Source organism: Sapajus apella, unplaced genomic scaffold (assembly GCF_009761245.1).
Source record: "Sapajus apella isolate SASKATOON/1434 unplaced genomic scaffold, GSC_monkey_1.0 scaffold194, whole genome shotgun sequence".
Classification (NCBI taxonomy): Eukaryota; Metazoa; Chordata; class Mammalia; order Primates; family Cebidae; genus Sapajus; species Sapajus apella.
In genome coordinates this window covers 800,838-825,719 of record NW_022437134.1, presented here as the reverse complement: position 1 = coordinate 825,719, position 24,882 = coordinate 800,838, and the positions used below count along the sequence as shown (strand labels likewise).

The 24,882-nt window shown below is 53.7% G+C and overlaps 1 protein-coding gene across 10 annotated transcripts in view; it reads left to right on the top strand.

Moving 5' to 3' along the window:
* The window catches only part of SNED1 (sushi, nidogen and EGF like domains 1), an 86,564-nt gene that overhangs the window by 28,587 nt on the left and 33,095 nt on the right, over positions 1-24,882 (top strand). For 5 of the 10 annotated variants that reach the window (XM_032269530.1, XM_032269532.1, XM_032269526.1 and 2 more), the window contains exons 3-16: positions 2,393-2,533; positions 3,177-3,339; positions 4,965-5,090; positions 5,405-5,518; positions 8,344-8,457; positions 8,567-8,680; positions 15,833-15,958; positions 16,469-16,573; positions 16,828-16,941; positions 17,569-17,685; positions 19,447-19,563; positions 19,903-20,019; positions 20,185-20,319; positions 20,563-20,736. In XM_032269530.1, the coding sequence (XP_032125421.1) occupies positions 2,393-2,533; positions 3,177-3,339; positions 4,965-5,090; positions 5,405-5,518; positions 8,344-8,457; positions 8,567-8,680; positions 15,833-15,958; positions 16,469-16,573; positions 16,828-16,941; positions 17,569-17,685; positions 19,447-19,563; positions 19,903-20,019; positions 20,185-20,319; positions 20,563-20,736 (1,777 nt within the window). The remainder of the gene's footprint in view (positions 1-2,392; positions 2,534-3,176; positions 3,340-4,964; positions 5,091-5,404; positions 5,519-8,343; positions 8,458-8,566; positions 8,681-15,832; positions 15,959-16,468; positions 16,574-16,827; positions 16,942-17,568; positions 17,686-19,446; positions 19,564-19,902; positions 20,020-20,184; positions 20,320-20,562; positions 20,737-24,882) is intronic. The other 5 variants (XM_032269527.1, XM_032269529.1, XM_032269531.1 and 2 more) reach the window with 4 other exon arrangements.

Below are 24,882 nucleotides of genomic sequence, written 5' to 3'. Positions count from 1 at the left end.
CTCTGGTGGCAGATGTGTTTCCTCAGCACCTTCGGTGGCAGCTCTGGTGGCAGATGTGTTTCCTTGGCAACTACAGTGGCCACTCTGGTGGCAGATGTGTTTCCTCGGCACCTTCGGTGGCCACTCTGGTGGCAGATGTGTTTCCTCGGCACCTGCGGTGGCCAGGCCTGCACTGGGTCATGACCATGCAAGACAGACAGTGACTCCCTAGCAAAGAGCTGTGGGTGCAGAGCACCCGTCTGCAGAGCTGTTCGTTCATGCACTTAATAAACACCTTGGAAGGGCACCTTCTAAGCCACAGGCAAGTGCTCTAGGCACTGCACAGGCAGCCCGGATGAAGCAGACAGGACGCATCTGCCCAGGGGGTCACCTGGCCAGGCATCAGGAAGTGCTCAGAAGCATAACCCAGCCCGGGGCACTTCCAGGAGCAGGCCCGCTGACAGAAAATGGACAGTTAGCTCCGTGCATGCCCTCATTGCGCCTCTCCAGCTCCCAGAGCCCCCCATGGGCGCTGACTGGCTCTGGTCCGCCCTGTCCCTGCACGGCACCACCGGCCCATTCTGCAGCCCTCTCATCTTCGTTGGTTTTCCAACTGTTAGCACGTAGGCTTGCTTTCCCGAAGCAGAGCGCGTAGTCTCTCTAGTGTTGACTTTACATCAGTGGAATGGACACTGTATGATCGTGCATCTTCTTCAATGGCTGCAAGCTCGCCCCCCCACCAGGCGGTGCGTGAATGTTTCACGTGCACCCCACGACAGGACGGCTGCAATCCCAGGGGCCTGAGGCAGGCATGGCATAGCCCAAGTCGCCTTATTCACGATCCTGTCCTGGCATGCATGTTTAGAAGGGAGATTGCTGCCTGCAGAATTCCAACTTTCCTCTCAAAAATCTACACATTCAGGCCGGGTGCAGTGGCTCACACTGGTAATCCCAGCACTTCGGGAGGCCGAGGCAGGTGGATCACCTGAGATCAGGAGTTCCAGACCAGCCTGGCCAACATGCTGAAACCCTTCTCTACTAAAAATACAAAAATCAGCCAGGTGTGGTGGCAGGCGCCTGTAATCCCAGCTACTCAGAAGACTGAGGCAGGAGAATCACTTGAACCCGGGAGGCAGAGGTTGCAGTGAGCCGAGATCACGCCACCGCACTCCAGCCTGGGTAACAGAGGGAGATTCCGTCTCAAAAAAAAAACAAAAGCAATCTCCACATTCATACTCAGAGAAGCCGCATTTAAAAGGGCCTGCTTCCTTGCACCCCAGCTGTCATGTTCCATTAACCCATGACATCTTGAATTTCTGGTGGTGCTGCGTTTGTTCTGATATTATCGGCTAGTTGTTTTCTGCTGTGACGTGTCTGTTCACACCTTGGACGTGTTTTCTGTAATTCTTTTGGTCTCGTTGATCTGCAGTTCTTGAACTAAGGATCTCGATGGTTTTACCTGCCGTACGCGTTACAGATGCATTTTTCACTTTGCTGTTTGCCGTCAGTGTGATCTTACGGCTTTTCTTAGTATCCAGAAGCCTTTCGCAGTCAAGCATGTGATGCTCCCTTTTGGTTTCTGCTGTGAACAAACGTCACACTTGAAGGTCCTTTCGCTTTCCTGAGTTATTGATATTCGCCTGCACTTTCTGGGACTTTTCTTTCCCTTTAAAGCCTTATTGGATTGGGGATTTGTGTGTGTGGAAAGGCACACTCTGATCTGATGCTTTTCGGGGACTCCTGTTCGTGCCCAGATCATCTCTTAAACAGTCCGGATCCTTCGCTCGAGTCTCACGTGGCATCTCTTACCTGCACTCTGACCGCCAATATTCCCGTGCAGCGGAAGTGTGTGAACCCGCAAGGCTTGGCTGGGGCCCATGCAGCACGGCTCTCCCTCGCGTCTTTGTACCCGATATTCCCGTGCAGCGGAAGTGTGTGAACCCGCAAGGCTTGGCTGGGGCCCATGCAGCACGGCTCTCCCTCGCGTCTTTGTGCCTTTCCCCTCTTCCTCTGTACAGTTTCGCTCATTTCACAGATTTGTGGCTCTGGCTCAGTGAGTGCCAACACTCGGTGCTCTGCCCCTCCCCCCCCACGGGAGCCTGAGCCCACCCAAGGGTGGGGGACAGGGTCTGCTCCCGTTTGCTGGCCCTGCACCTGCCCCGGGTGCATCACTCACTCACCCCAGCAACAGCTGCGGGTTGTGGACGGCCTCTAATGGGTGGCAGGTGCTGGGAGACAGCAGAGGATGCGGCCACCAAGGTCCTGCCTTGGCTGCCTACGCAGCTGGAGGACACAGACACTGAGCAAGCCAGGGGCCCAGTGGAAAACGGCAGTGTACAGGGAAGGCGGACAGGGCAGGGCGTCCCTGGGCCAAGGGGAGCTCAGGGCCCTGTTCAGCCCCCTCTCCCCGCAGGTCAACACGTTCCAGACGGTGCTCATCACAGACGGCAGGCTCTCCTTCACCATCTTCAACTACGAGTCCATCACGTGGACCACAGGCACACACGCCAGCAGCGGGGGCAACGCCACCGGCCTGGGGGGCATCGCAGCGCAGGTAGGCGAGTGCAGGGGTGCTCTGTGTTCCGGACCCCTGCTCCCCACAGCCGGCATTGTCATGAGCTGGTGAGGTAGGCAGGGACTCCCAGTAGGTAGACCCCCCAGTACAGTGCAGAGGTCAGCGAGAGGCATCCGCAGCCATCCCTGAGGCCTCTCTCACTGCCTGAAAACCAAGAGACATCCTCAGACCCAAAGGCACCTTTGCCCCGCCCGCCCCGCCCTGCAGGCCCTGATCAACAGCTGCAGCAGCAACAGAAATGGCCTCTGCTCCCTGTGCCCTGCAGTGTGGCCTAGCCGGGGACCTGAGGGACCACGCTGGCAGGAAACCCCGGGTGCTAGGGGAGTGAAACAGGACAGGGGCCGCAGGTCAGTGCTCCGAAGGCCCAAGAGTGCCTTTGGGCTGCGCACACCCCCACGGGCCTCCTGGCCACCTGCTTTCTCCTGGGGTCATACTTGCCCCTGGCCCTATGGGAGCCCCAAGAGCCCAGGGGTGAGCTGCTGGGGGACAGGGCTGGGGAGCCAGGGCCAGCCCTCTCCTTGGCCCCCAGGAACCTGGCTGGGACGTGGTGGGGGCAGGGAAACCCCAACCTCTGTAGAGCTGGGGAAGCGGCCTCCCTCACTCTGCCCCGCTCCGCCCCCAGGCTGGCTTCAACGCGGGCGACGGCCAGCGCTACTTCAGTATCCCTGGCTCGCGCACGGCGGACATGGCCGACGTGGAGACCACCACCAATGTGGGCGTGCCCGGGCGCTGGGCGTTCAGAATCGATGATGCCCAGGTGCGCGTGGGGGGCTGCGCCCATACAAGTAAGAGACAGAGGAGCAGCTTGGGGTGGGGGCGGGCTGACGGCAAAGGAGGAGAGGCGGAGAGGGGCCGGAGGCTGACCTCAGGCACGCGAAACTAAGGAGAGCCTGGCTGGTCCTGGAGCCTCAGTTTCCCCTAGAGAAGACCTCCACACACACACTGCTCCGGGTTGGAGGGAACCCTCTGGGGACTGCAGGTTTCAGGGGAGGAGGAGCCCAGGGGCGCCTGTCCCTGGGACTGTGAGGCCCGTGCTCTCCCCACGTTCCCACCCGGCCTCCCTCCTGGCCTGGGGGAGGAGCAGCACGTGGTCTCTGACCCCCAGGGCCACCGGGGAGGCAGGTGCTCTTATCGCCCAGGTCCCCACTTCTGCTGGCAGGCTTGCTGCTTGCTGGGATTGCTGTCTGTTTGACACACCCGAGCATCACGTGGACGTGGGAGTTCCAGGGGTCCTTCCAGCCCAGGGCGCACAAGTGGGTGGGGTGGGTCCCCCCACAGGGGTGGACATGTGGCCCGTGGGAGCAGACAGGCGGCAGCAGAAGCGGGCGTGTAATCCCAGCCCTGCTGCTGTGCGGCCTCGGAGCCGGGGAGCCTCTGAAATCACTGCTTACATGTGGGGCGAAGGCAGGTGACTCATGGCTCCACCAGGGCTCCACGAAGCCCTGCCAAGGCCGGGGCCATAGGGAGACCGCGCTGGGACCTGCCCCAGACTCACCTGCCAGCCGTGATCATCTAGGCTACCCCCAGGGCAGAGGGGCCGCTTTTCTGCAACACTGAGTCCCCAGAGAACACGACAGGGGCACAGGGCAGGAGCAGCACTGTCGGGGTGCAGGTGGGGTTGCAGGCGCGACATGAGGTCAGGGCTGGGGTGTGCCGACCACGCCACGGGGGGGTGTGGGGGTTACAGGTGCACCGTGGTGTGAGGGGTGGGGGATGCCACAGGGTTGGACGTGGGGGATAGTTTGGGGGGTGTGGAGGCGCATCACGGGGTAGGTGGGGGTGGAGGGTCTGGGGGGTAGAGGCGTGCCATGAGGTGGGGAGCGCAGCCTCTGAGAGCTGATGCCTCTGAGAGCTGGAAGATGCCTCTGAGAGCTGCGGGTGGCCCCGTGGTGAGGGAGACCCGAGGGGTCCCAGCTACCCGTGCATAGGGCGCGAAGGGACCCCAGCTTGCATCTGAGCTTAGGGAGTCGGGGCTCAAGGGACAGGGAGCCCAGGAGCTGCCACCCCGAGCATCTGAGGGACAGAGCCCTCCTGCCGCCCCAGCCATGCCCCTGCATGGCCCACCTTGTCCCAGAACCGCTGACACCGCGGCTGAGCGCCAGCAGGAACAGGGAGGGAGGCGCAGTGTGCCAGGTTCTAGAACTGCCTGAGGCAGTGCTGGAGGGGCGGAGGGGACAGGAGGGGCGGGTGTGAGCCGCCCTGGGGAGTCCACCCCACGGGAAGCCACATTCCCAGAGGCCACAGCAGCAGAACGGCCCCTGCTCCCACCTGACGTGAAACCTGGACCCTGGCTGCTTCGCCGCGCTCACCCGGCACCCAGAGGCCGGCCATCTGTGCGGGGGGGAGGGAGTGGCTCTCCCATGGAGTGGAGCCCGAGGCTGCTGAGGCTCCAGCCCCTCCCTGCCTGCAGCCTCCGTGTGCCTGGCCCTGCGCCCCTGCCTCAACGGCGGCAAGTGCATTGACGACTGCGTCACGGGCAACCCCTCCTACACCTGCTCCTGCCTCTCGGGCTTCACTGGGCGGAGGTGCCACCTGGGTGAGTGGTGGGCCCAGGGCGGCATCCGCACTGGCTGTGCTGGGCTCAGGGAGCACTGCAGGCCCCACCAGCGGCCCTGAGCTCCTGGGGCCCCAGGTCAGGGGTCTCTGTCCCCGGGGTGTGGGTGACGTGCTTAGCGGACCACTGGGAACCAAATGCCGTGGGCCCCTGGGGTGCGCGCCATGGGCGGGTGCAGCCGCTGCCCCTCGGAGCCAGTCTCGGGCTTGCTTCTCCGTCCCCCCGCCCAACCCAGGGCCCCGGAGGAAACGCCCCGATCCTGCTATGCCCCTGAGGCCCAGCCTACCCCGTTTCAGACGTGAACGAATGCGCCTCCCAGCCCTGTCAGAACGGCGGCACCTGCGCTCACGGCATCAACAGCTTCAGCTGCCAGTGCCCGGCCGGCTTTGGGGGACCTACCTGTGAGACAGGTAAGAGGAGCCCCCTGACCTCCGGGGCCCTGCTGGGTGCAGGATGGCAGGAGAGACAGCTGAATGAGGCCGAGGTCTGGGGAGGTCCGGCAGCTGTACATGCTGCAAGGTGGACAACCCGCGAAGGCCACGCGTGGGAGCGGGGAGCCCGGGGAGGCCACGCACAGGGAGGGGAGGAGCCCGGGGAGGCCACGTGTGGGGAGCGGGGGAGCCCGGGGAGGCCACGTGTGGGGAGGGGAGGAGCCGGCTGCCCAGGGAAAGGCCCATATCTGGGTGGGAGGCTGGGGCCCTGAGCACAGTCACACAAGCTTCCAAGGCCATGGCATTCAGACCAGGGATGAGGCCTCAGAACAGGCCTGTGCTTAGGTCACAAACCAGGCCAGGGTCAGGGCCAGATGGGCAGCAGGGCCTGGGTGAGAGCCTGTCTGCGGGTGTGGTGGGGCCGTCAGACCCCCTCAGCCCAGAACCAGCTTGAGGGGGACATGCGGTGCTTCTGGGGTCAGACGGGCCCCTGTGGGCGGGAAGGGCACAGCCACGTGGCCATGAGCACAGACGTCCAGTGGCTCCCTCGAGCTGCTCCCGGACGCTGTTTCTCTCCTGCCCCTGCCTTACGGGCAAGGGGGTCTCACCGTCCGGGCAGGGCGTGGAGTCCGTCTCCACCTTCACTGCTGCTTCGAGTTCAGAGCCCAGCCCTTCTGAAGCAGTTGGCAGAGTCAGCCTCTGCTTACCTGCCAGCACCTCTTCCGGCCCCTCACCCATGCCCTTCACCCACCTGGTAAGAAAGGTGGGCCCCCTTTCCTGCTCTCCATCTTACCATGGGGGTCTGCTCAGGGAGCTTTGCAAAGGGAGCCCCTAAGATCAAAGCGCTGTGACCTGCTCTTCCCCACCTGGCTTGGCCAAGCGTGCACGTCCCTGACTGTGCCACCGTCGTTTACAAAGACGTGTCGTAGATTGTTGAGATCCGTGTGTTCAAATAGTGACTCTATCTATAAGCAATTCTTATCAGATATTTATGGTCGTGGGGTTATTTTTAAGTATTTCACTCCAATGTTTACAAGTTGGTATTGGAGAGAACTGTAGTTGAGTGGCAGTAAGAGATTTTGCACCTAAAAGTACATTCGCGTGAAATTCTGCAGGAGTGCAATGGAAATGAGCGAAGCACAGCTCCTACCTGTGGGATGGGCTGGTCAGTTGTTGTAAAGATCACACACAGGTGACAACAGTGATCCCCAATGTCCCTTGCACCCTGGCCCCTGCCACTCCCCAGCCCCTGCCACTCCCCACAGCCAGAGTGTCGGAGCAAACTCCGCGCAAAGGAATTTCTCTTCGTCCAGAAACTCCTGCCCTGCTTGCCCACGTGTTCTCGATGCGAGGCGGGTGTGAGTCGGGCTTCTGTGGTGGTGGTGCCGTGGCAGGCTTCTGGCCCTTGGCAAAGGCCAGGGAGGCCAACAGGGTCTCTTTCCTCCTGCTGAGTGCCCTCCCTGTGGAATGTGGCCGGGAAGGCCTCACTACAGAAGCACCCAGGCCTATGAGGAGGGTTCCCAAGGGTGACTGGGCAGAGCTTCCCAGGAACGGGCTGCTCCCTGTCTTTGCCCCAGGCTCCAGGAGCCCCTCGCCCTCTGCGATGTACAGCTTGGTGAGGTCCCCTGAGGGCTTGGGGCCCGGAGCCAGGAGCCTGGTTGAGATCTTGGCCCTGCAGCACATCAGCCGAGCCCCTCGCCCTCTGCGATGTACAGCTTGGTGAGGCCCCCTGAGGGCTTGGGGCCCGGAGCCAGGAGCCTGGTTGAGATCTTGGCCCTGCAGCACATCAGCCGAGCCCCGAGCCATGGACTTCCCAGTGCAGTTGTGGCCCAAGCCTTGGGTATAAGCCCCCCTGCCCCCCACAGAGGCTCCCTAGTCTCGGAATCCACCTCGCCTCCCAGAGTCCAGGAACGCCCACAGCTAGAGGCAAGGATGTGCGTGCTGCTCTGCCTAGTGGAGTTGGGGTCAGGGAGACAGGATCACCACGTGCTGTCAGCCACCAAAGCGCTTTCACACCTCCCAGGCGGCCAGGCCCTCCTGTCTCTTTCCTGTGCCAAGGAGAGGGCCCCACCATTCCCCCATGACTCCAGGGAGGGACACACGCCTTGGCCATCACTCTGGTTTCTATGTTGAGTTCGTCTGGGTGTGAGTTGTCCATAAGACAGGGAATGTAGCTCCCCCACTTCTGCCTCTGCTGCCTGGGGGCAAAGGAGAGACCTGGGATGCCTGGGCCAGGTGCTCTGGGCTCAAGGAGGGCCAGCATCCGGTGAGGAGGCAGCGCAGGGGGTGGGCTCCCCAAGCTCACGCCCACTCAGTAACCGGGAGCCAGAGTCCCTTTGCCCTGGCTGCTCCTGCACAGGCCGTTGGCTGCCCACCCAGCTGCTCACCCCAGGTGCCACTCCCACACCCTGGGCGCTGCCCACCCTTCCACGCTCAGTCACAGCCTGCATCCTCGACAACAGCTCTTGTCACAGTCTGCTTGGCATGGAAGCCTCCTGGGGATAGACCATTGCCCAAGAGTGGGAGTGGGTTCCTGCACACCTCTGTCCCGCCCAGCACACACACCCCTCCCTCCATCCCAACTTTGCTGAATTAGACCCAGTTCAGACGGCGCTTCAGGTGGCCAGTCCAGGCTGTCTGGCCAGGCCTCTTCCTTCACTGCCACCCCTCAGGAATCTGCCTGCCAGGCCCCCCGCCCTGCAGGCCAGCCGGGAGTGGGGCTCAGTGTATGTCCCAGGGGTTTCTGTCCCATCAGGTGACCATAGATGGCAGTCCAATGTCCCGTCTACACCTCTTCACTCTAGCCCAGTCCCCCTGTGACACCAAAGAGTGTCACAATGGTGGCCAGTGCCGGGTGGAGAGGGGCTCTGCAGTGTGCGTGTGCCAGGCTGGATATACCGGAGCCGCCTGCGAGACAGGTGAGTGGCTGCCCTAGGGTTGGAGGGGGCTCCTGCCGGAGACCAGGTGCTGGGCACCGGGTGGCCATGGCCCGGCTCAAGCCACGCCCCCACCTCTGCTGCCCCTCAGATGTGGATGACTGCAGCTCTGAGCCCTGCCTGAATGGAGGCTCCTGTGTCGACCTCGTGGGGAATTACACCTGCTTGTGCGCAGAGCCCTTCACGGGACCTCACTGCGAGACAGGTAACTGGCCAGGTGCCTGCTGCCCACCATGGGCAGTGGCGGCCTTGTGTGGTGAACACACCATAGCCACTCCCTTCCTGCCTTGCCGTCTGACTCACCCACACCTGCCTGTAGGGTGGGGGCTGCCTCTGCCCTCTTCCCACTCCCCAACGCTTCCTGCCCATCCACCAGCTGCAGGGAAAATAGGAAGCAAAAGATGGACGCTCTGTCGCCAGTGTGCTGTGTGAGGCTGAGCAACCGCTCCCCGTCTCTGGGCCTGGGTTTCCATCTGTGAAATCCCGGGAGGGATGACAGTTCCCAAGGCTCCTCTTCCAGCCTGGGTGATTCTTGGCTTTTTCACGTCTTTCTTTCCTACTCTAGAATCCTCACCACACGAGGGAAAGTCATGGGAATCAGAAGGAAAACTGGCCTTTACTACATGTGCTGAAAGCTACTATTTTTTATTCTGTTTTCTATTGTTTAATTGCTAGTTGTGACCTGTTAGGGGAATTAAAAGGCCAACTGGAGATTACAGCCCACAGTATAAAGCAGGGCTTTCATGTCTGATAGTCACACAGCCTCCCGAGGCTCACCCACCATGCCAGCCTCTGTGGACACAGCCTCCCGAGGCTCACCCACCGTGCCAGCCTCTGTGGACACAGCCTCCCGAGGCTCACCCACCGTGCCAGCCTCTGTGGACACAGCCTCCCGAGGCTCACCCACTGTGCCAGCCTCTGTGGACACAGCAGGTGCTGCTTCTCTCCAGGGAGATGCTAAAGTCAAACTATTCAGGTTATTTTTGGTTTAAAAATTAAGGAGGAAATTACATTTTACCTGTAAGACACAGAGGGTCATGGGCCCTCTCTCAGTCTTTGCCAAGTGCATGAGAAGCCAGGGTGTGTCCTGAGGGGAGGGTAGTGCTCTGCAGGGCAGGCGGGGAGGAGGCAGCCTCACCTGTTAGGCTGCTTTAAAGTCACTGTTCGTGTCACAGCTCACTTTACCCAGATTGTTATCTAAGTATCAGTGTATTTCACTAAATTCATGTCAGGAAACAGATAAGTGGTTTCAAAAGATTTTTGCAGATAGACCGTGTTTTGTACAGAAGTAGAAGTGGATAATAAGAAACAATCGACTGGCCAGGCACAGTGGCTCACGCCCGTAATCCCAGCACTTTGGGAGGCTGAGGCAGGTGCATCCCTTAAGGTCAGGAGTTCGAGACCAGCCTGGCCAACATGGTGAAACCCCATCTGTACTAAAAATACAAAAGTTAGCTGGGCGTGGTGGTGCACACCTATAATCTCAGCTGCTCGGGAGGTTGAGGCTAGAGAATTGCTTGAACCAGGGAGGCAGAGGTTGCAGTGAGCTGAGATCGCACCACTGCACTCCAACCTGGGTGACAGAATGAGTAAGATGCTGTCTCAAAAAAAAAAAGAAAAGGAAAGGGAACGGTTCCGCCAGGTGGATAGTGAAAAAAAAGAAAAGGAAAGAAAGAAACAATTGACAACTCTTTTGCTAATATAAGTTGACTATATTACAAGGCACAAATGCTGATAATCTAATCAGGTCTGACAGGAAGTCGGCCAAAAACTGGGGACCATAAGGAAGACTTTCTCGTCTTCTCCTTCTGGCCAGGAAGCATTCACTGCTCTGGGAATTTCCTTCTCACTATCAACATCTAGAAACAGGCAAAATCTGGGAAACCCCTTTTTCAGCCATTGGACAACAGACAGCACAAGCCTGTCATCCCAGAGAAAAGGGACTCAAATGAGGTGAGCCCTATGATTGCCCCAGATTCTGCCTGGGGGCAGTTTCCAGGCCACTATGCTGGGAGGAGGAATTGAGAATCCAGCAGTCCCTCTGAATTGAGGCTTAGATCCTAGTTCCATGGCTACAGTTTGTGGGGCAGAATACCAGAGAAAAGGGTGCTCCTGAGGCAGGAGGGAGCATGAGATCAAGAGGATACTTCCTTGAACTGTGGCTCAGTATTTCCTGACTCAGGGTGAAATCCACAGCCTGGGGAAAGAACCACCATGGGCAGTTAATCAGACAATTCCTGGAACTGAAACGGGGCTGGGAATCGATGTGTAGAGTTCTCAGTGGGTTGTCACTTTAGTCGCAGGGATAAATAAGTGCTGAACTAAAAACTAATATAGACCTGCACATAACAAATCTTAAAGAAAGCTTTAGAAGGACCAGATGGATCCTAAGTCATTTAGCTATGCGTCAGAATAAAATCCTACACTCCTTAACAGGAGTATAGCAGTAATACAGCGGAATCCAAATACCCAGTCAAAAATTATTAGAAGTAAAAGGTAACTCACAGCCAGGAGAAAAATAGATCAATAGAAATAGGCATCAGAAATGACAGCAGTGATCAAATTAGCAGATACAAATGTTTATCTGTTATGAATATGCACCATATGCTCAAGATTATTGAGGGGAAAAAAACAATGAGAAGTAGAGGTATATTTTAAAACTTGTAGAGATGAAAAATATATCTGAGTTTTTAAAATACACTGAATAGTATTTACAGCAGGTTAGATATTGCAGAAGGAAAGATCAGTGAACCTGAACAGTGAAACAGAAACAATTCAGTGTGTCACAGAGAGAATAAGACTGAAATAAAGAGAAGAGATCTTGGCAACCTGCAGAACAGTATTCAGCACGGAGGAGCCGTGTATCTGGAGTCTGAGAAGGAGGATGGAGATGGGTGTGGAAAGGAGTATTACAGAAAAAGGATGTGAAGAAATAATACCCAAACGTTTTCCAAATTTGGTGAAAACTAAAACCCACATTTCCAAGAAAAGCATGAAGAAAACCACACAAAGCCATACCATAATCAAATTGCTGAAAACTGATAAAAAATCTTAAAAACAGCCAGAGGAAAGAGCCACATTACATACAGAGAAACAAGAATGACAACAGACTTCTCATCAAAAAACAATGCAAACCAGGAGACACTGGAGTAACACCTTTAAATTACTGAAAGAAAAAACCACCAACCTAGCATACTATATTACCAGCAATACTGTATTTCAAAAATTAAGCTGAAATAAAGACTTCTTCAAACAAAAGTGAAGAGCATTCATCACCAGCATCCCTGCATTACAAAAAAAATGTTAAAGGAAATTATTTAGACAGAAGAAGAAAAACTGGTACCAAAGGAAAATCTAGATCTATGCAAAGGGCTGAAGAGTGTTAAAAATGATAACTATGTGGGTTGAAGACTTTTTAATCTCTTTAAAGATAATTTTTAAAGTAAAATAATGAAGCTTATAATGTATGTAGAAATAAAATAGATGACACCAATAATATAAACCAAGGTGTGCAAAGTTTTTCTGTAAAGGGCCAGAGAGTAAATACTTCTGGCTTTTTGAGCCATGGTCTCTATCACAATTCAACTCTACCACTGTCGTGTGAAAGCAGCCAACCACAGACAATACATAAATGAATAGGTGTGGCTGTGTTCCAATGTTCCAATAAAACTGTCCTTTTAAAAACTGATGGAAGGCAAGATTTGGTCTGTGAGTTATAGTTTACCAACCCCAACAGAAAAGATAGGTAGTATTGTAAGGTCCCTGTATTATATAAAGGGGTGTAACATTGTTTGAAGGTAGGCTGCGTAAGTAAAAGATATACACTGTAAACCCTCGAACAACAAGTGAAAAATAAGAATAAAGAATTACAACCAATAAACTAACTGTGGAGGTAGAAATTGAATCCTACAAATACTCAATCCAGAAGGCAAGAAAAGAGGAAAAAAGAAAGAAGTGGGACACGTGAAAACCAACAGCGAGGTGGCAGGTGCAATCTGGTCGTACTGGTAGTTACGCTCAAGTGAAAAATGATTAAACGTGAATTAAAAGGCAAGGATTGTCAAACTAAACTGAAAAGCATACCCAACTACATACTATCACAAGAACCCACTCTAAAGACACGGATAATTTTAAAGTAATAGAATGGGTGTCTGGTTCTGAGAAAGATAGAGTAAGCACACTCTATCCCTGTCTCTCCCCCACTGAATACAGCTAAGCTCCTGGACAAAATGCATGGAGTAGCTATCAGAGGACTCTGAAAAGTAAGTAGTAGCAGGTGGATTGGGGAAGAAGACCAAGCTTCGAAGTACCACCAAACCAGTGGTGAGTTTACCATTTTTTGTTTTTTGCTGTGGTATCCCCCCAGCTTGGACTCAAAGACACCTCAAAACCAGAAGTGAGCATCCACATGGACAAAAAGAGTGCTCCAGAGAAGTCCTCTAGTCAGGCTTAAGAAGCAGGGCTGACAGTGCAGAAGTTGGGGAACTCTCAGATGTCTTTAAACTGTGAGGGAGGGAAAGCTTTCTCTCCAGCTGGAGGCACTGTGCTTTTAAAGGGGTTGGGTATTGTTTTCCCCTTCGCTGTTGTTTTTCCCTTTCTCTGTTGTCCCATCGCTTGGCCCCAGTAATGAATGCCATCATTATAAATAAGTGGCAAGGTAGAGAAATAAAAGCCCAGCTTTCTTGCCAGAGGACTAAAAAAGGTAGCCCCAGAAAACTGGGAAGTACTCAGGAGTCTATGGAGGGTGAATCTTAGGACAGTAACTCCATAAAGTTATTTATGAACTCCTGAGCCCCCCCAAGTTGGAGGAATCTGTGTAATCTGATCCAAAATTTTATAGACAATACCATTTATAATAGCTCCTCTAAAGTTGGAAGACTTTAGAATAAATCTAATAAAGCATTAGAGAATTTGTATGCTGAAAAACTACAAAGAGCTGATGAAGGAAATCAAGATCAAGTAAATAAATAGACATACCATGTTCATGGCTTAGAAGACTCAACATAGTAAATATGGCAGTGCTCTCTAAATTGATTTATACATTTAACATGATTCCAACAGAGGTCTCAGCAGAATCTTTTGTAAATATAGACAAACTGGTTCTAAAATTTATATAGAAAGAAAAAGAATTTAGAAAGCCAAAACAATTTTGATGAAGAATAAATTTTTGAGGAATCACACTACTGGGTATTAAGATTCACTGTAAAGCCACTGTGATCAATTCAGTGTGATATTGGCAAAGGGACAGACACATGGATCAGTGAAACAGAAGGGAAAATCCAGAATTAGACCCACACAAGTATGGCCAATTAACTTTTGAAAATGATTTAAAAGCAATCCAACAGAGAAAGGATAATCTTTTCAACAAATGGATTTGAAACAATTAGATATCCTTATTTAAAAAAATGAACCTCAACTTAAACCTCACACCTTATACAAAGATTAAGTCAAAATGAATCATAGACCATAAAAACATAAAACTATAACATTTTTAGAAGAAAATATAGGCCAAAAAAATATTTATGACCTAGTCTTAGGCAAAGTCTTCTTAGATAAGACAGCAAAAGCATGATTCATTAAAACACACACACACACACACAAATTAGACTTCATCAAAATTTAAAACTTCTGCTTTGTGAAAGACATGGTTAGAAGAACAAAAAGACAAGCTACAGACCAGGAGAGAACGTTTGCAGAACCCACACCCAGCAAAGGACCTGTGACCAGAATACATCAAGAAATCTCAAATCTCAACTGTGAGAAAACAACTTAATTTAAAAAATGGACAAAAGACTTGAACGGTCACTTGGCCACAAAAGATACGTATGTGGAGGAGAATAAACGGATGAAAAAATATTCTTGTCATTAATATCAGCCATTAGTGAAATGCAAATAAAAGCCACTATGAGAAATCACAACAAACCCATTAGAACATCTTAAAATACGTATATAATACTGACCTGATACAGATGCAGAACAGCTGGGACTGTCACACATTTTTAGTGGAAATGCAGAATCGTTCAGCCACTTTGAAAACAGTTTGGCAGGTTTTTTATAAGGTTAATATATGCTTCTAATATGACCCAGCAATCCCATTCCTTGGTATTAACTCTGAAGAGATGAAAACTTATGTTCACACACAAATTTATACACAGATGTTTATATTATGTGTTTATAATCACCAAACTCCAAAGATAAATGGATAGACAAATTGTGGAACCTCTGTACAGTGGAATATTACTCAGCCATAACAAGGACCAATTATTGATACATATGACAACTTGGGTGGATCTCAAAGATGATATACCGCGTGGTTCCACTCAATGGTGTTTTTGGTCAAAGAAAACTGTAGTGATGAACAAATCAGTAGTTGCCAGGTACTGAGGTGTAACAGGAGCTCTGTGACTCTGAAGAGACAGACCAAAGAAGTCTTTTAGGGAGATGGAATGTCCTGTATCCAGATTTTGGTGGGGGTTAAGCAAATTATGTATGTGTTAAAATTCATAGGGGTGCAGTGAACCAAAGTCAATTTTACCGTATACTAATTTACAAAGACAAATTTAAAAGCACACAAAGAAACAACATCTTTTAAAACCCAAAAAGTAGGATTAGGTAAGCACTAATCGAGATATTGCTATAGTGGCTATATTAACATCAAATAAATTAAACGTGAAGGAATGTCGCCGGGAATGGGGAGGCACTTTAATAAGGATAAAGGGGTCAATACATCCAGAAAACATAACTGTAGATACACTTGTGCCTGTTAACACCTATTCACGAAGCAAGAGCTACTGAACTGCAGGGAGAAACAGGTCCATGAGTGTTGGTGGAGGTTTCGGCCTCCCCTCGCAGTGGCGGACGAAGCGTGTAGACAGGAAGTCGGTAGAGCTGCAGAAGACCTGAGCTTGGCCTCCGTGGCATTTACAAAGCCCTCACATTATTCCCAAGTGCTCATGGCCATCAAAGACCACATTGTGGGCCATCAGTAAGGCCCAATACATTGAAACGGATTGTGTTTTCTGACCATAGCAAAATTAAACTAGAGATGAACAGCAGAAAGATACCTGGAAAATCCCAATTACTTCGCTGATAGGGATGCCTGGCCAGACGTGTGGAGGCCCCTGGCCCCTGGGTGGTTGCCCAGTGCTGCTTGTCAGTCCACAGAAGGAGCTGGGAGATCCTGAGCGCCCCGGGGTGCAGAGTGGCTACAAATCTGCTTCCAGAAGTTCTGGCTTAAGTCCCACTTGGGAATGAGAGCTGAGGTTAAAAACCCAAAGGTGCTGTGGGGGCTGGGCGGGGAGACCACTCTCCCCACACTCCTTGCGTGGCCGCTGGTGACCACTGTCTTTCTTTGCAGGAGACCGCCCAGTTCCCAACGCCTGCCTCTCGGCCCCTTGCCACAATGGGGGCACCTGTGTGCATGCGGACCAGGGCTACGTGTGCGAGTGCCCCGAAGGCTTCATGGGCCTGGACTGCAGGGAGAGTGCGTCTGGGCTGCAAGGGCTGCCGTTTTGGGGCTGGGGCAGGAGACCCAGGCAGGGCCCCTGTGGGTGCATGCAAGGAATACCCAAGAAGCAACTTGAGCGTATGTGTGTGTGTACACTGCATCTGTGTGGGAAGCGCCCCGAGAAGTGTGTGAGTGTGTGTACACTGCATCTGTGTGGGAAGCGCCCCGAGAAGTGTGTGAGTGTGTGTACACTGCATCTGTGTGGGAAGCACCCCGAGAAGTGTGTGAGTGTGTGTACACTGCATCTGTGTGGGAAGCATCCCGAGAAGTGTGTGAGTGTGTGTACACTGAATCTGTGTGAGAAACACCGCGAGAAGTGTGTGAGTGTGTGTACACTGCATCTGTGTGGGAAACACCCCGAGAAGTGTGTGAGTGTGTGTACACTGCATCTGTGTGGGAAGTTGGCCAGGAGCAGGGCAGGTCTGGAGCGACGGTGCCATCTTTCTGCACCCCCACATGGGAGGCTCCTCCCTCTCTTTGTGGCAGGAACCTCCAGTGGCTGTGAGTGCCACAACGGAGGCAGTTGCATGGGCACCAACACCACCCTCTGCCAGTGTCCCCTGGGATTCTTTGGGCTCCTCTGTGAATTTGGTAGGTGCCCAGGGCAGCCTTCCTGCCCTGTCCCTGAGCATCCTCATAACCAGGAAATGAGGGTGGCTTGGGCTGGGGTCCACAGATCCAGACTCTCAAGCAGTGGTTCCTCCCCCAGCCCGGGAGGGCCTGGCCACAAGAGTGCCTGAACCTGTTGGGGTCACTGGGTGTTGGGAAGCCCCATCCCTGACAAGGACTTGAGGTCTGCCAGAAGACATGCGGGATATGGCATGGGCTTCTTCCTTTCTCTCCAGAAATCACAGCCATGCCCTGCAACATGAACACACAGTGCCCAGATGGGGGCTACTGCATGGAGCACAGCGGGAGGTACCTGTGCGTCTGCCACACCGACCACAATGCCAGCCACTGTGAGTGGCGGGGGGCCGAACCTGCTGGGCCGGGGGCCGGGACGGAAGCCAGGGAGAAAGTGGGAGTGAGGCAGGCGGAGGCCAGAGTCCCTGCTTCCCTTCTGACTCCTGGGAGAGCTGGCACCTGGGCGAGCCTCTCAATAGCCTTCCTGTAGCACGGGGCTGGGTGTCTCCTCCACCCCAGGGAGGAAGCTCGCAGGTGGAAAAGCGCCTTCTCGAGTCCGCAAGCGCCATGTGGCTCTTCCCTGAGCCCCAGCACGTGACGCATACATCGTTAGGCACGTGTGGGTAAATGCGTGACTGCTGCGCGTTTGTTGGTGTGTCGATGGTTTATCACTGGCAACATGTAGAATTATGTAGAATAATGACGTGATGCTGGCAGTGATGTCAGGAAGGCTACCTCATGGAAGAGGGAGGGGCGAGTTCTCCCAAAATCAAGAAAAAGAAATTCCAGGTAGGGGCTCAGAGCCCACTCAGGAATCCAGATGCCCAGAGTGCATTGTAAGCGGCCTTGGTTCCAGACAGGGTGTCAGGGTAACCCGGGCAGGCAAGGTGCCCCCCCAGCCTCTGGCCGCCCACACGGGTGCAGCATGAGCTCCAGGCCCACCCTGTGCCCCCCGCCCCCAGCCCTGCCATCACCCTGCGACTCGGACCCCTGCTTCAACGGAGGCTCCTGCGACGCCCATGACGACTCCTACACCTGCGAGTGCCCGCGCGGGTTCCACGGGAAGCACTGCGAGAAAGGTAGGGCGGGCCGGGCGTCAGCACCTCGGAGAGCGCCCGCGGCCCCGGCCTCCGGCCTGTCTGGGAGCTGCTGACCTCGTTGGAGCCCGGCCTGCTGCGCTGCTCGGTCCGTGCGTTTTGAGACGAGCCCCTCACCCCTGGGCGGTTCTGATCCGCGCCAGTCCCAGGCCTACCGCTCATTACCTTGCTCTTCTCAAAATAGAGCTCGTTGCCTGCTCAGCATTTTTCCAAATAGGTTTTAGAATCATTGTTTTAAATTTTATGTTAAAAATTTCCTTAGGATTTTGCTCAAATTCAGCATGGAGAATGTCGAATTTTACTACATTTAGTTGCTTGAAAATAGGAGTATCTCTCCGTAAGCACAGTGCAGGTGCAGCTGTCCCTGCCAGTGCCCACCAAGACTGTCCCTTGCGTGCAGTTTGAAGCAATGGTCAGGACCCCCAGACGTGTCGGTGCCTCAGTGGCCAGTGCCGAGGGGGCTGACTGACCCCAGTGTGGCCTGCACTCTCTCTAGGGTTCAGGGCCTCTGGTACCCCCCACAGCCTGGACTGGTGTGGGGCCTTCCCATGGCCTCTCCCCTGCTCTGTTCCTTACCCCTGAGGGCAAGACCCTGAAGTCTCAGCTGTGAACCCAGGGGCTCCCCACACCCCCGCAGCAGAGACACAGCAGCTTTCCAAAGAGAAGACCCCAACTGCTTGGTTCCTCGCAAGCTCTGATGACATCTTAACACATTCCTAGGACCACCCTGAGGCCCCTCACGGGCCCTGCCCGGAGTCCACTCTGGCCCTAGCCCGGCTCACACCCACCAGTGGTATGGAGGCCACCACACCCAAGGGGTGTCCAGCCAGAGCCCACACCTCCTAACTAGGCCAAACTGCCAGTACCCAGTGTCCCTGCCCCACTGGTTCTGTGCCCATCCCAGGAACTGCACAGCCCTCCTCCCAGGTCCCAGCTTCTGCGAGCACACAGGCCACCAATGCTGAGGCCTGTGAACCCAAAAGGAGCACAGAAGAGACAGGAATGGCTGTCCTCAGGGGTGGGGCAGCCAGAGCCTGGACTTGCAGCGCGGGAGCCCCTGGGGGTGAGGGCTGGGGGGAGAGGAGTGAGCACGGGGCCGGCCCCTCCTGCCGCTCAGAACACCCAGGAGTACAAGGATTTGGAGCTCCTCACCAGCCCTGTGACAGTGTGGTCGTCAAGGTGCCAGGATAGATGTGCTTGGTTTAGCAGACGGCTTTCGATGTGTGCTTGCCTCAAGCACAGGCCTGGGCAGCTGAGCTCCCTGGGGGCCCAGGAACTGTCAGGACCCAGAGAAAACGTGGCAATACCAGTGCAGGTACAGAAAACACAGAAGCCCAGATTGACTGCCGTGGCCCCAATGTCACGGCAAATGAGCCTCAACCACTTCCTGTCAGATGGGGACTGCCCGTGGCAGGAAGGAGGGGTGCTGCTCCTGCTGCAGTGGTGAAGCTGGCTCTCCACCAGGAAGGGCCCAGCCATTGCCAGAGCCTGGGAAAGGCGTGCAGAGGGCTGGTCTGAGGCTGAGCTGGGGTCTCCAGCCTGCAAGCCCCACCCCCGCCTCCTGCCACATGTGCAGACCCGCTTGGCCCCTACTGTGGCCGGGCCTTGGGGCTCAGCCAAGAAGCAGGCCTGGCCTTCCAGCCCCCACTAGCACCAGAGGACTGAGGAGACGCCAGGAGGATGTAGGCATTCTGCAGGGCAACAGCCAGCCCCATTCATCTGCCTCTCTGTCCTTCCACGCAGCCCAGCCACATCTGTGCAGCTCAGGGCCCTGCCGGAACGGGGGCACGTGCAAGGAGGCGGGCAGTGAGTACCACTGCAGCTGCCCCTACCGCTTCACCGGGAGGCACTGTGAGATAGGTGCGGCCCCCAGAGGCGGAGGGAGGGCGGGAGTGACCGGCTGGCTTCACCGGGAGGCACTGTGAGATAGGTGTGGCCCCCAGGGGCAGTGGGGAGGGCGGGAGTGACTGGCCACCTGCCCCCACCACTTCACCGGAGGCACTGTGAGATCAGTGTGGCCCCCAGGGATGGTGGGGAGGGCAGGAATGAGTGGCCAGCCCTGAGCTGGGGCCCCTGACACACCCTCTCCGCCAGCTGCGGTTCTGCTTCTCATGAAGAGGCTCCAGCTCTGGGACATTGGGGAACCTGGGAGGAGTGGTGGGCTGACCCTTGACCCGGCTGGGTGCCTTCTACTTCCAGGGAAGCCAGACTCGTGTGCCTCTGGCCCCTGTCACAACGGTGGCACCTGCTTCCACTACATTGGCAAATACAAATGTGACTGTCCCCCAGGCTTCTCCGGGCGGCACTGTGAGATAGGTAAGGTAGTGGGAGGCCAGGCCAGGGGTGCAGCCGCCCTGCAGATGTATAAACAGGCCCATGGGCAGGGCTGGCCCAGGCTCTGGAGGTGCAGGAGGTGGAGCTGGGTGCACGAGGCTGGATGCCCATGCAGTCCCAAGCCTTCAGGGACGACGCAGTGACCAGGACCCTCCTGCATTCTGGCAGCCCCATCCCCCTGCTTCCGGAGCCCGTGTGTGAATGGGGGCACCTGTGAGGACCGAGGCGCGGACTTCTTCTGCCACTGCCAAGCTGGGTACATGGGACGCCGGTGCCAGGCAGGTGAGAGGGCCAGGGGTCACGTGGGGGCGTGGGTCTTCTTGCTACTCCCTGCAGAGCTGGGCAGGGCAGGAATGGGAAGAAGGAAACAAGCATCTCGGCAGCCAGGCCCCAGAAGTCCCCTGTGAAGGGCAGTGCGGGTGCAGGACGTCCCTGGGCCCTGCAGCCAGGTCAGGCAGAGGGCAGAGCGGTGGAGAGGGGCCGGGAAGGCTCAGGATGTGCAGGACCGGCTGCTGTGCCTTGCAGAGGTGGACTGCGGCCCCCCGGAGGAGGTGAAGCACGCCACGCTGCGCTTCGACGGCACGCGGCTGGGCGCCATGGCCCTGTATGCATGTGACCGCGGCTACAGCCTGAGCACCCCCAGCCGCATCCGGGTCTGCCAGCCACAGGGTGTCTGGAGTGAGCCTCCCCAGTGCCTCGGTGATTCTGCGGGCCCTTGGGTGGGTCAGGCGGGGCCCACACCTTCCTCCCTGGAGCCATGTAAAGGAGCACGGGGGCTGCAGGCCCAGGCCTGGATGTCCAGCTCTGACCTGGTCCTGCCCCTCCTCCCTCAGTCTCCTCTCTGTGAATGTGGACCTGGGTGACAGTGGTCGTGATCACAAGACACTCATTAAGGCTTCCTGGAGCAGGGGGTCAAACACCCAGATGCCCCCTCTGCAGATGCAGTAGCTGAGGCCAAGAGAAAGCCCAAGGGCAGAGTCCTAAAGAGGCAAATGCAGATTCAGAGTCCACCTCCTACTCCTGGCCCCTTGAAGAATTGTGGAATCAGAGCCTGATTTCAACAAGATCCCCCTCCTGCTGCAGCCATTTGAGGAGTGCTGCCCCAGAGAGCATTGTCACTGAGGTCCCACCCATCTGGGTTGGGAACGGGGGTGCACAGCCTAGAGACAAGGCCCCCTCTGACCGAAGTCCCTGGAGAAGTGGGGTCATTAACACACTGCAGGTGCATCACATCACGCCAGGGCAGTCCGAATGGTGCATCGGAAAGTCTGTGCGATGTGAGCTCGTTTTTATGAAGCAAGTTTTAAACAAATCAGCCTAGGGAGGGTGGGTGGCAGCACCCAGAGATGAATGGGGCACATAAGCACGTCACCATCTTCCACGTGCCCGCCAAACCAAGGCCAACCCATATGGCCTCACTCAGGTTAGGGTCTGGGAATACCTGGCCTCAGGTATCCCTCCTTTCCTTCTGGGCTTCCAGGCCTTAAGGTGAGCTCCCATGTCTTGGAGACAACCCCCTCCCAGTGCCTCTTCCCCCTGTACAATGCCAGATGAGAAGCCGGGATCCTTGGAGAAGGTGAGTGACCAGTCAGGGTATTGAGAACCCTCAGAAGTACATCTGTCTCTTTTGAGACCAGTAATAAAAGTCCAGATGACCTGTACGGTTGGAAGCAGAAGTGGAGAAGATGGACTGGCATAGGAATTTGAGACTAGCAAGCATAACATAGGCCTCATCTCCACAAATCATTTTGAAAATTGGTCATGGTGTCACGTGCCTGTAGTCCCAGCTACTCGGGAGGCTGAGGCAGGAGATCACTTGAACCCGGGAGGTCAAGGCTGCAGTGAGCCGTGGTCCTGACACTGAACTCCAGCCTGAGGGCAGAGCAAGACCCCATCTTGTACAGAAAAAGAAAATGGATTCACAGTATAAAATAACCGTGACAGATTTACAAAGTAAACACGGCATTGGCCATCCAAAACAGGATCGGTAAATCATTTAAAAAGAAAGTGGGCAGAAGCAGGTGAAGAACTATCCTAGTTAAAATAACAGACAATATATAAATGGATACAGATGAAGAGTAAGTTGGTGAGTTGAAAGATCAGCTTGAAGAACTTTCCCAGAAAGAAGCAGGGAAAGATAGATAAATCAGAAAGAAAACGTAGGGGCCAGGTGCAGTGGCTCACACCTGTAATCCCAGCACTTTGGGAGGCTGAGGCAGGAGGATCGCCTGAGATCAGGAGTTGGAGACCAGCATGATGAACCAACATAGTGAAACCCTGTCTCTACTAAAAATACAAAAATTAGCTGGGTGTGGTGGCACATGCCTGTAGTCCTAGCTACTTGGGAAGCAGAGGCAGGAGAATCGCTTACACCTGGGAGGCAAAGGTTGCAGTGAGGTGAGATCACACCACCTGCACTCCTGCCTGGGTAACAGAGCAAGGCTCTGGCTCAAGAAAAGAAAAAAAGAAATTGTTGGTGCAGTAGAGGGTAGAAGGCATGGCCAATGCTGAGACCGTTGGAGCCCACGAAGAAGAGAAAATAAAAATGAAGGATGAGTGGCCAGGGCGTTAAATTCCCCAAGCTCCGGATGAACAGCGGATTAAAAGCGTCCACGGGACATCAGACAGGAGCAAAGGGGAACAAATGCCAGACCCATTCCAGTCAAATACCAGAATATCCCGGACACATGGGAAAACTTCTAACTTCCAGAGGGAAGAACGGGTCATGTACAGAGGAACGAGAACCAGCTTGACGTCGGACTTCTCAACAGCGATGTCAGATGTGAGATAGCGAAATTTTTTAAACATTGAAGAGATCCATTTGGTCAGCGTGCAGACAGCCACAAAGTACCGTGGCTGTCACTGTCATGTTGGAGGAGCTCCATGAAGCCTGTGAAGTCCTGTCATTTAACCTGTCACGTTGAGGATGCAGAGGTTGAGGCTGCTGCCTGCGTTCATCCTGCAGCCACACTGGTCATGCTGTGGGACAAGCACCATCGACACAGACGCGAGTTCCCGGCACCCACCAGGTCTCACCCACAGGATCGTTACAAGTGATGAGAAGCCAGGGGCTGGTCTGTACAGCAGGGAGCGATTCCATAGTCTCACAAGGATTCGATCCGAGTCCGCCTGGAGGGAGAGGCATGTTCAAATCCTCAAGCATTCAAAACGTATATTGAGCCGAAACTACTTAAAACTGCTCCAGCTCCAGCCCAGCTCAACTCCTGGTGATATCACAGGCCAGCTGCTCAACCCCACTACCTGGTGGAGACGAGAGCGTGTTCATCCTGGTGGAGGAATTCCTACTTTGATTTCCAGTGTTCTTATACACACTATGTCTGAGAAGCAAGAAATTATGACACATAATCTAAAGAAGAAACAGTCAACAGAAAAAGACCTTACAGATCACCCACGTGTTGGAATTTAGACAGACTTTAAAATTCCATTAAAAGTTTTCTTTATGTTAAAGAAAAAGGAAAAGAGGCAGAATGATTGAGAGAAGACAGAATTTGAGCAGAGAAAAAAACTAACAAAATAGAGAATCTAGAACTGAAAATACATCTGAAAGGAATAAATTGCTTTATTTATTACTCATTTTTGTAGAAACAGGATCTCACTGTGTTGCCCAAGTTGGTCTCGAACTCCTGAGCTCAAGAGATCCTTCTGCTTCTGCCTCCCAAAGTGTTGGGATGAACCAACAAGCATGAACACCTTGCCCAGCTGAAATGAATAAATTGCATAGGCCTAACGAAATCGATACAAAGGAAGAAATGGAGGAAAATGAACGAAGACAATCATTTGAGGCCAGGAGTTCAAGACCAGCCTGGGCAACATAGCAAGACCCCAACTCTACAAAAAGCTTTTAAAATTAGCCAGGTATGGTGGCATGTTCCTGTAATCCCAGGTACTCAAGAGTCTGAGGTGAGAGGATCACTTGAGCCCAGGAATTCAAGGCTGTTGTGAACTATGATCACGCCACTGCACTCCAGCCTGGGTGACAGCAAGATCCTGTCTCCTAGAAATTAAAAATTAAGAAACAAAATAAACTTGAGACCTAAAACTCTTTATCCAATCAAATTGTTATTCAAATGTGAGAGCATAAAAATATATATTCTCATACAAACACAGCTTCAGAGGCTTAGAAAAAAAAAAAAAGTGTCCTTTTCTGAAGGAAGGAAGATAAGAAGGTAGTAAGATAAACCCAGTTCAGAGAAGGGAGAGTTATCAGATTTCATGGGAAGGCTTGTCACCATCCAAAAGGAGAAAAGTATAATCAGAAAATGTGGCAAATACTAAGATTGGAGAGAATTGTATGAACGGACTGACTCTGCAGGTAAGAGACTGCCAGATACGGCATGAGACAGGCTAGCACTCTTTAAGAGGCATTCCTGAAACAAGGATAGACATAAAGTGAAGGTAAAAGGAAAAAATATCAGGTGAATGCAAATCAAAATGCAGCTGGTGTATTAGCTATGTTACCATCGTAAAAAAAGATTGTAAGACAGAAAGCATCACTAAGAGTGAGAGGGCGTCTCCCCGTGATCATTCATTCTGTTCACCAAGACCCTGTCTCAAAAAAAAAAAAAAAAATCCTGAAATACCACAGGGGAAAAGAATTTTTTAAAACTATATAATTTTGTGTGGAAAATATAGGTAAATATCTTTTTGACTTTGGGGCAGTGAAAGACTCCTTAAGCCCCAAAAAGGGTTATGAAACAAGTTATTAACATGAAAATTGGGAGCTTAGATCCATGAACCTTAAAGAAGAAAGTGAAATGTGAACTACAAACTGGAAGAAGAGACACATAGTTTTTTTTTTGTTTTTTTTTTTTTTTTTTTTTTTTT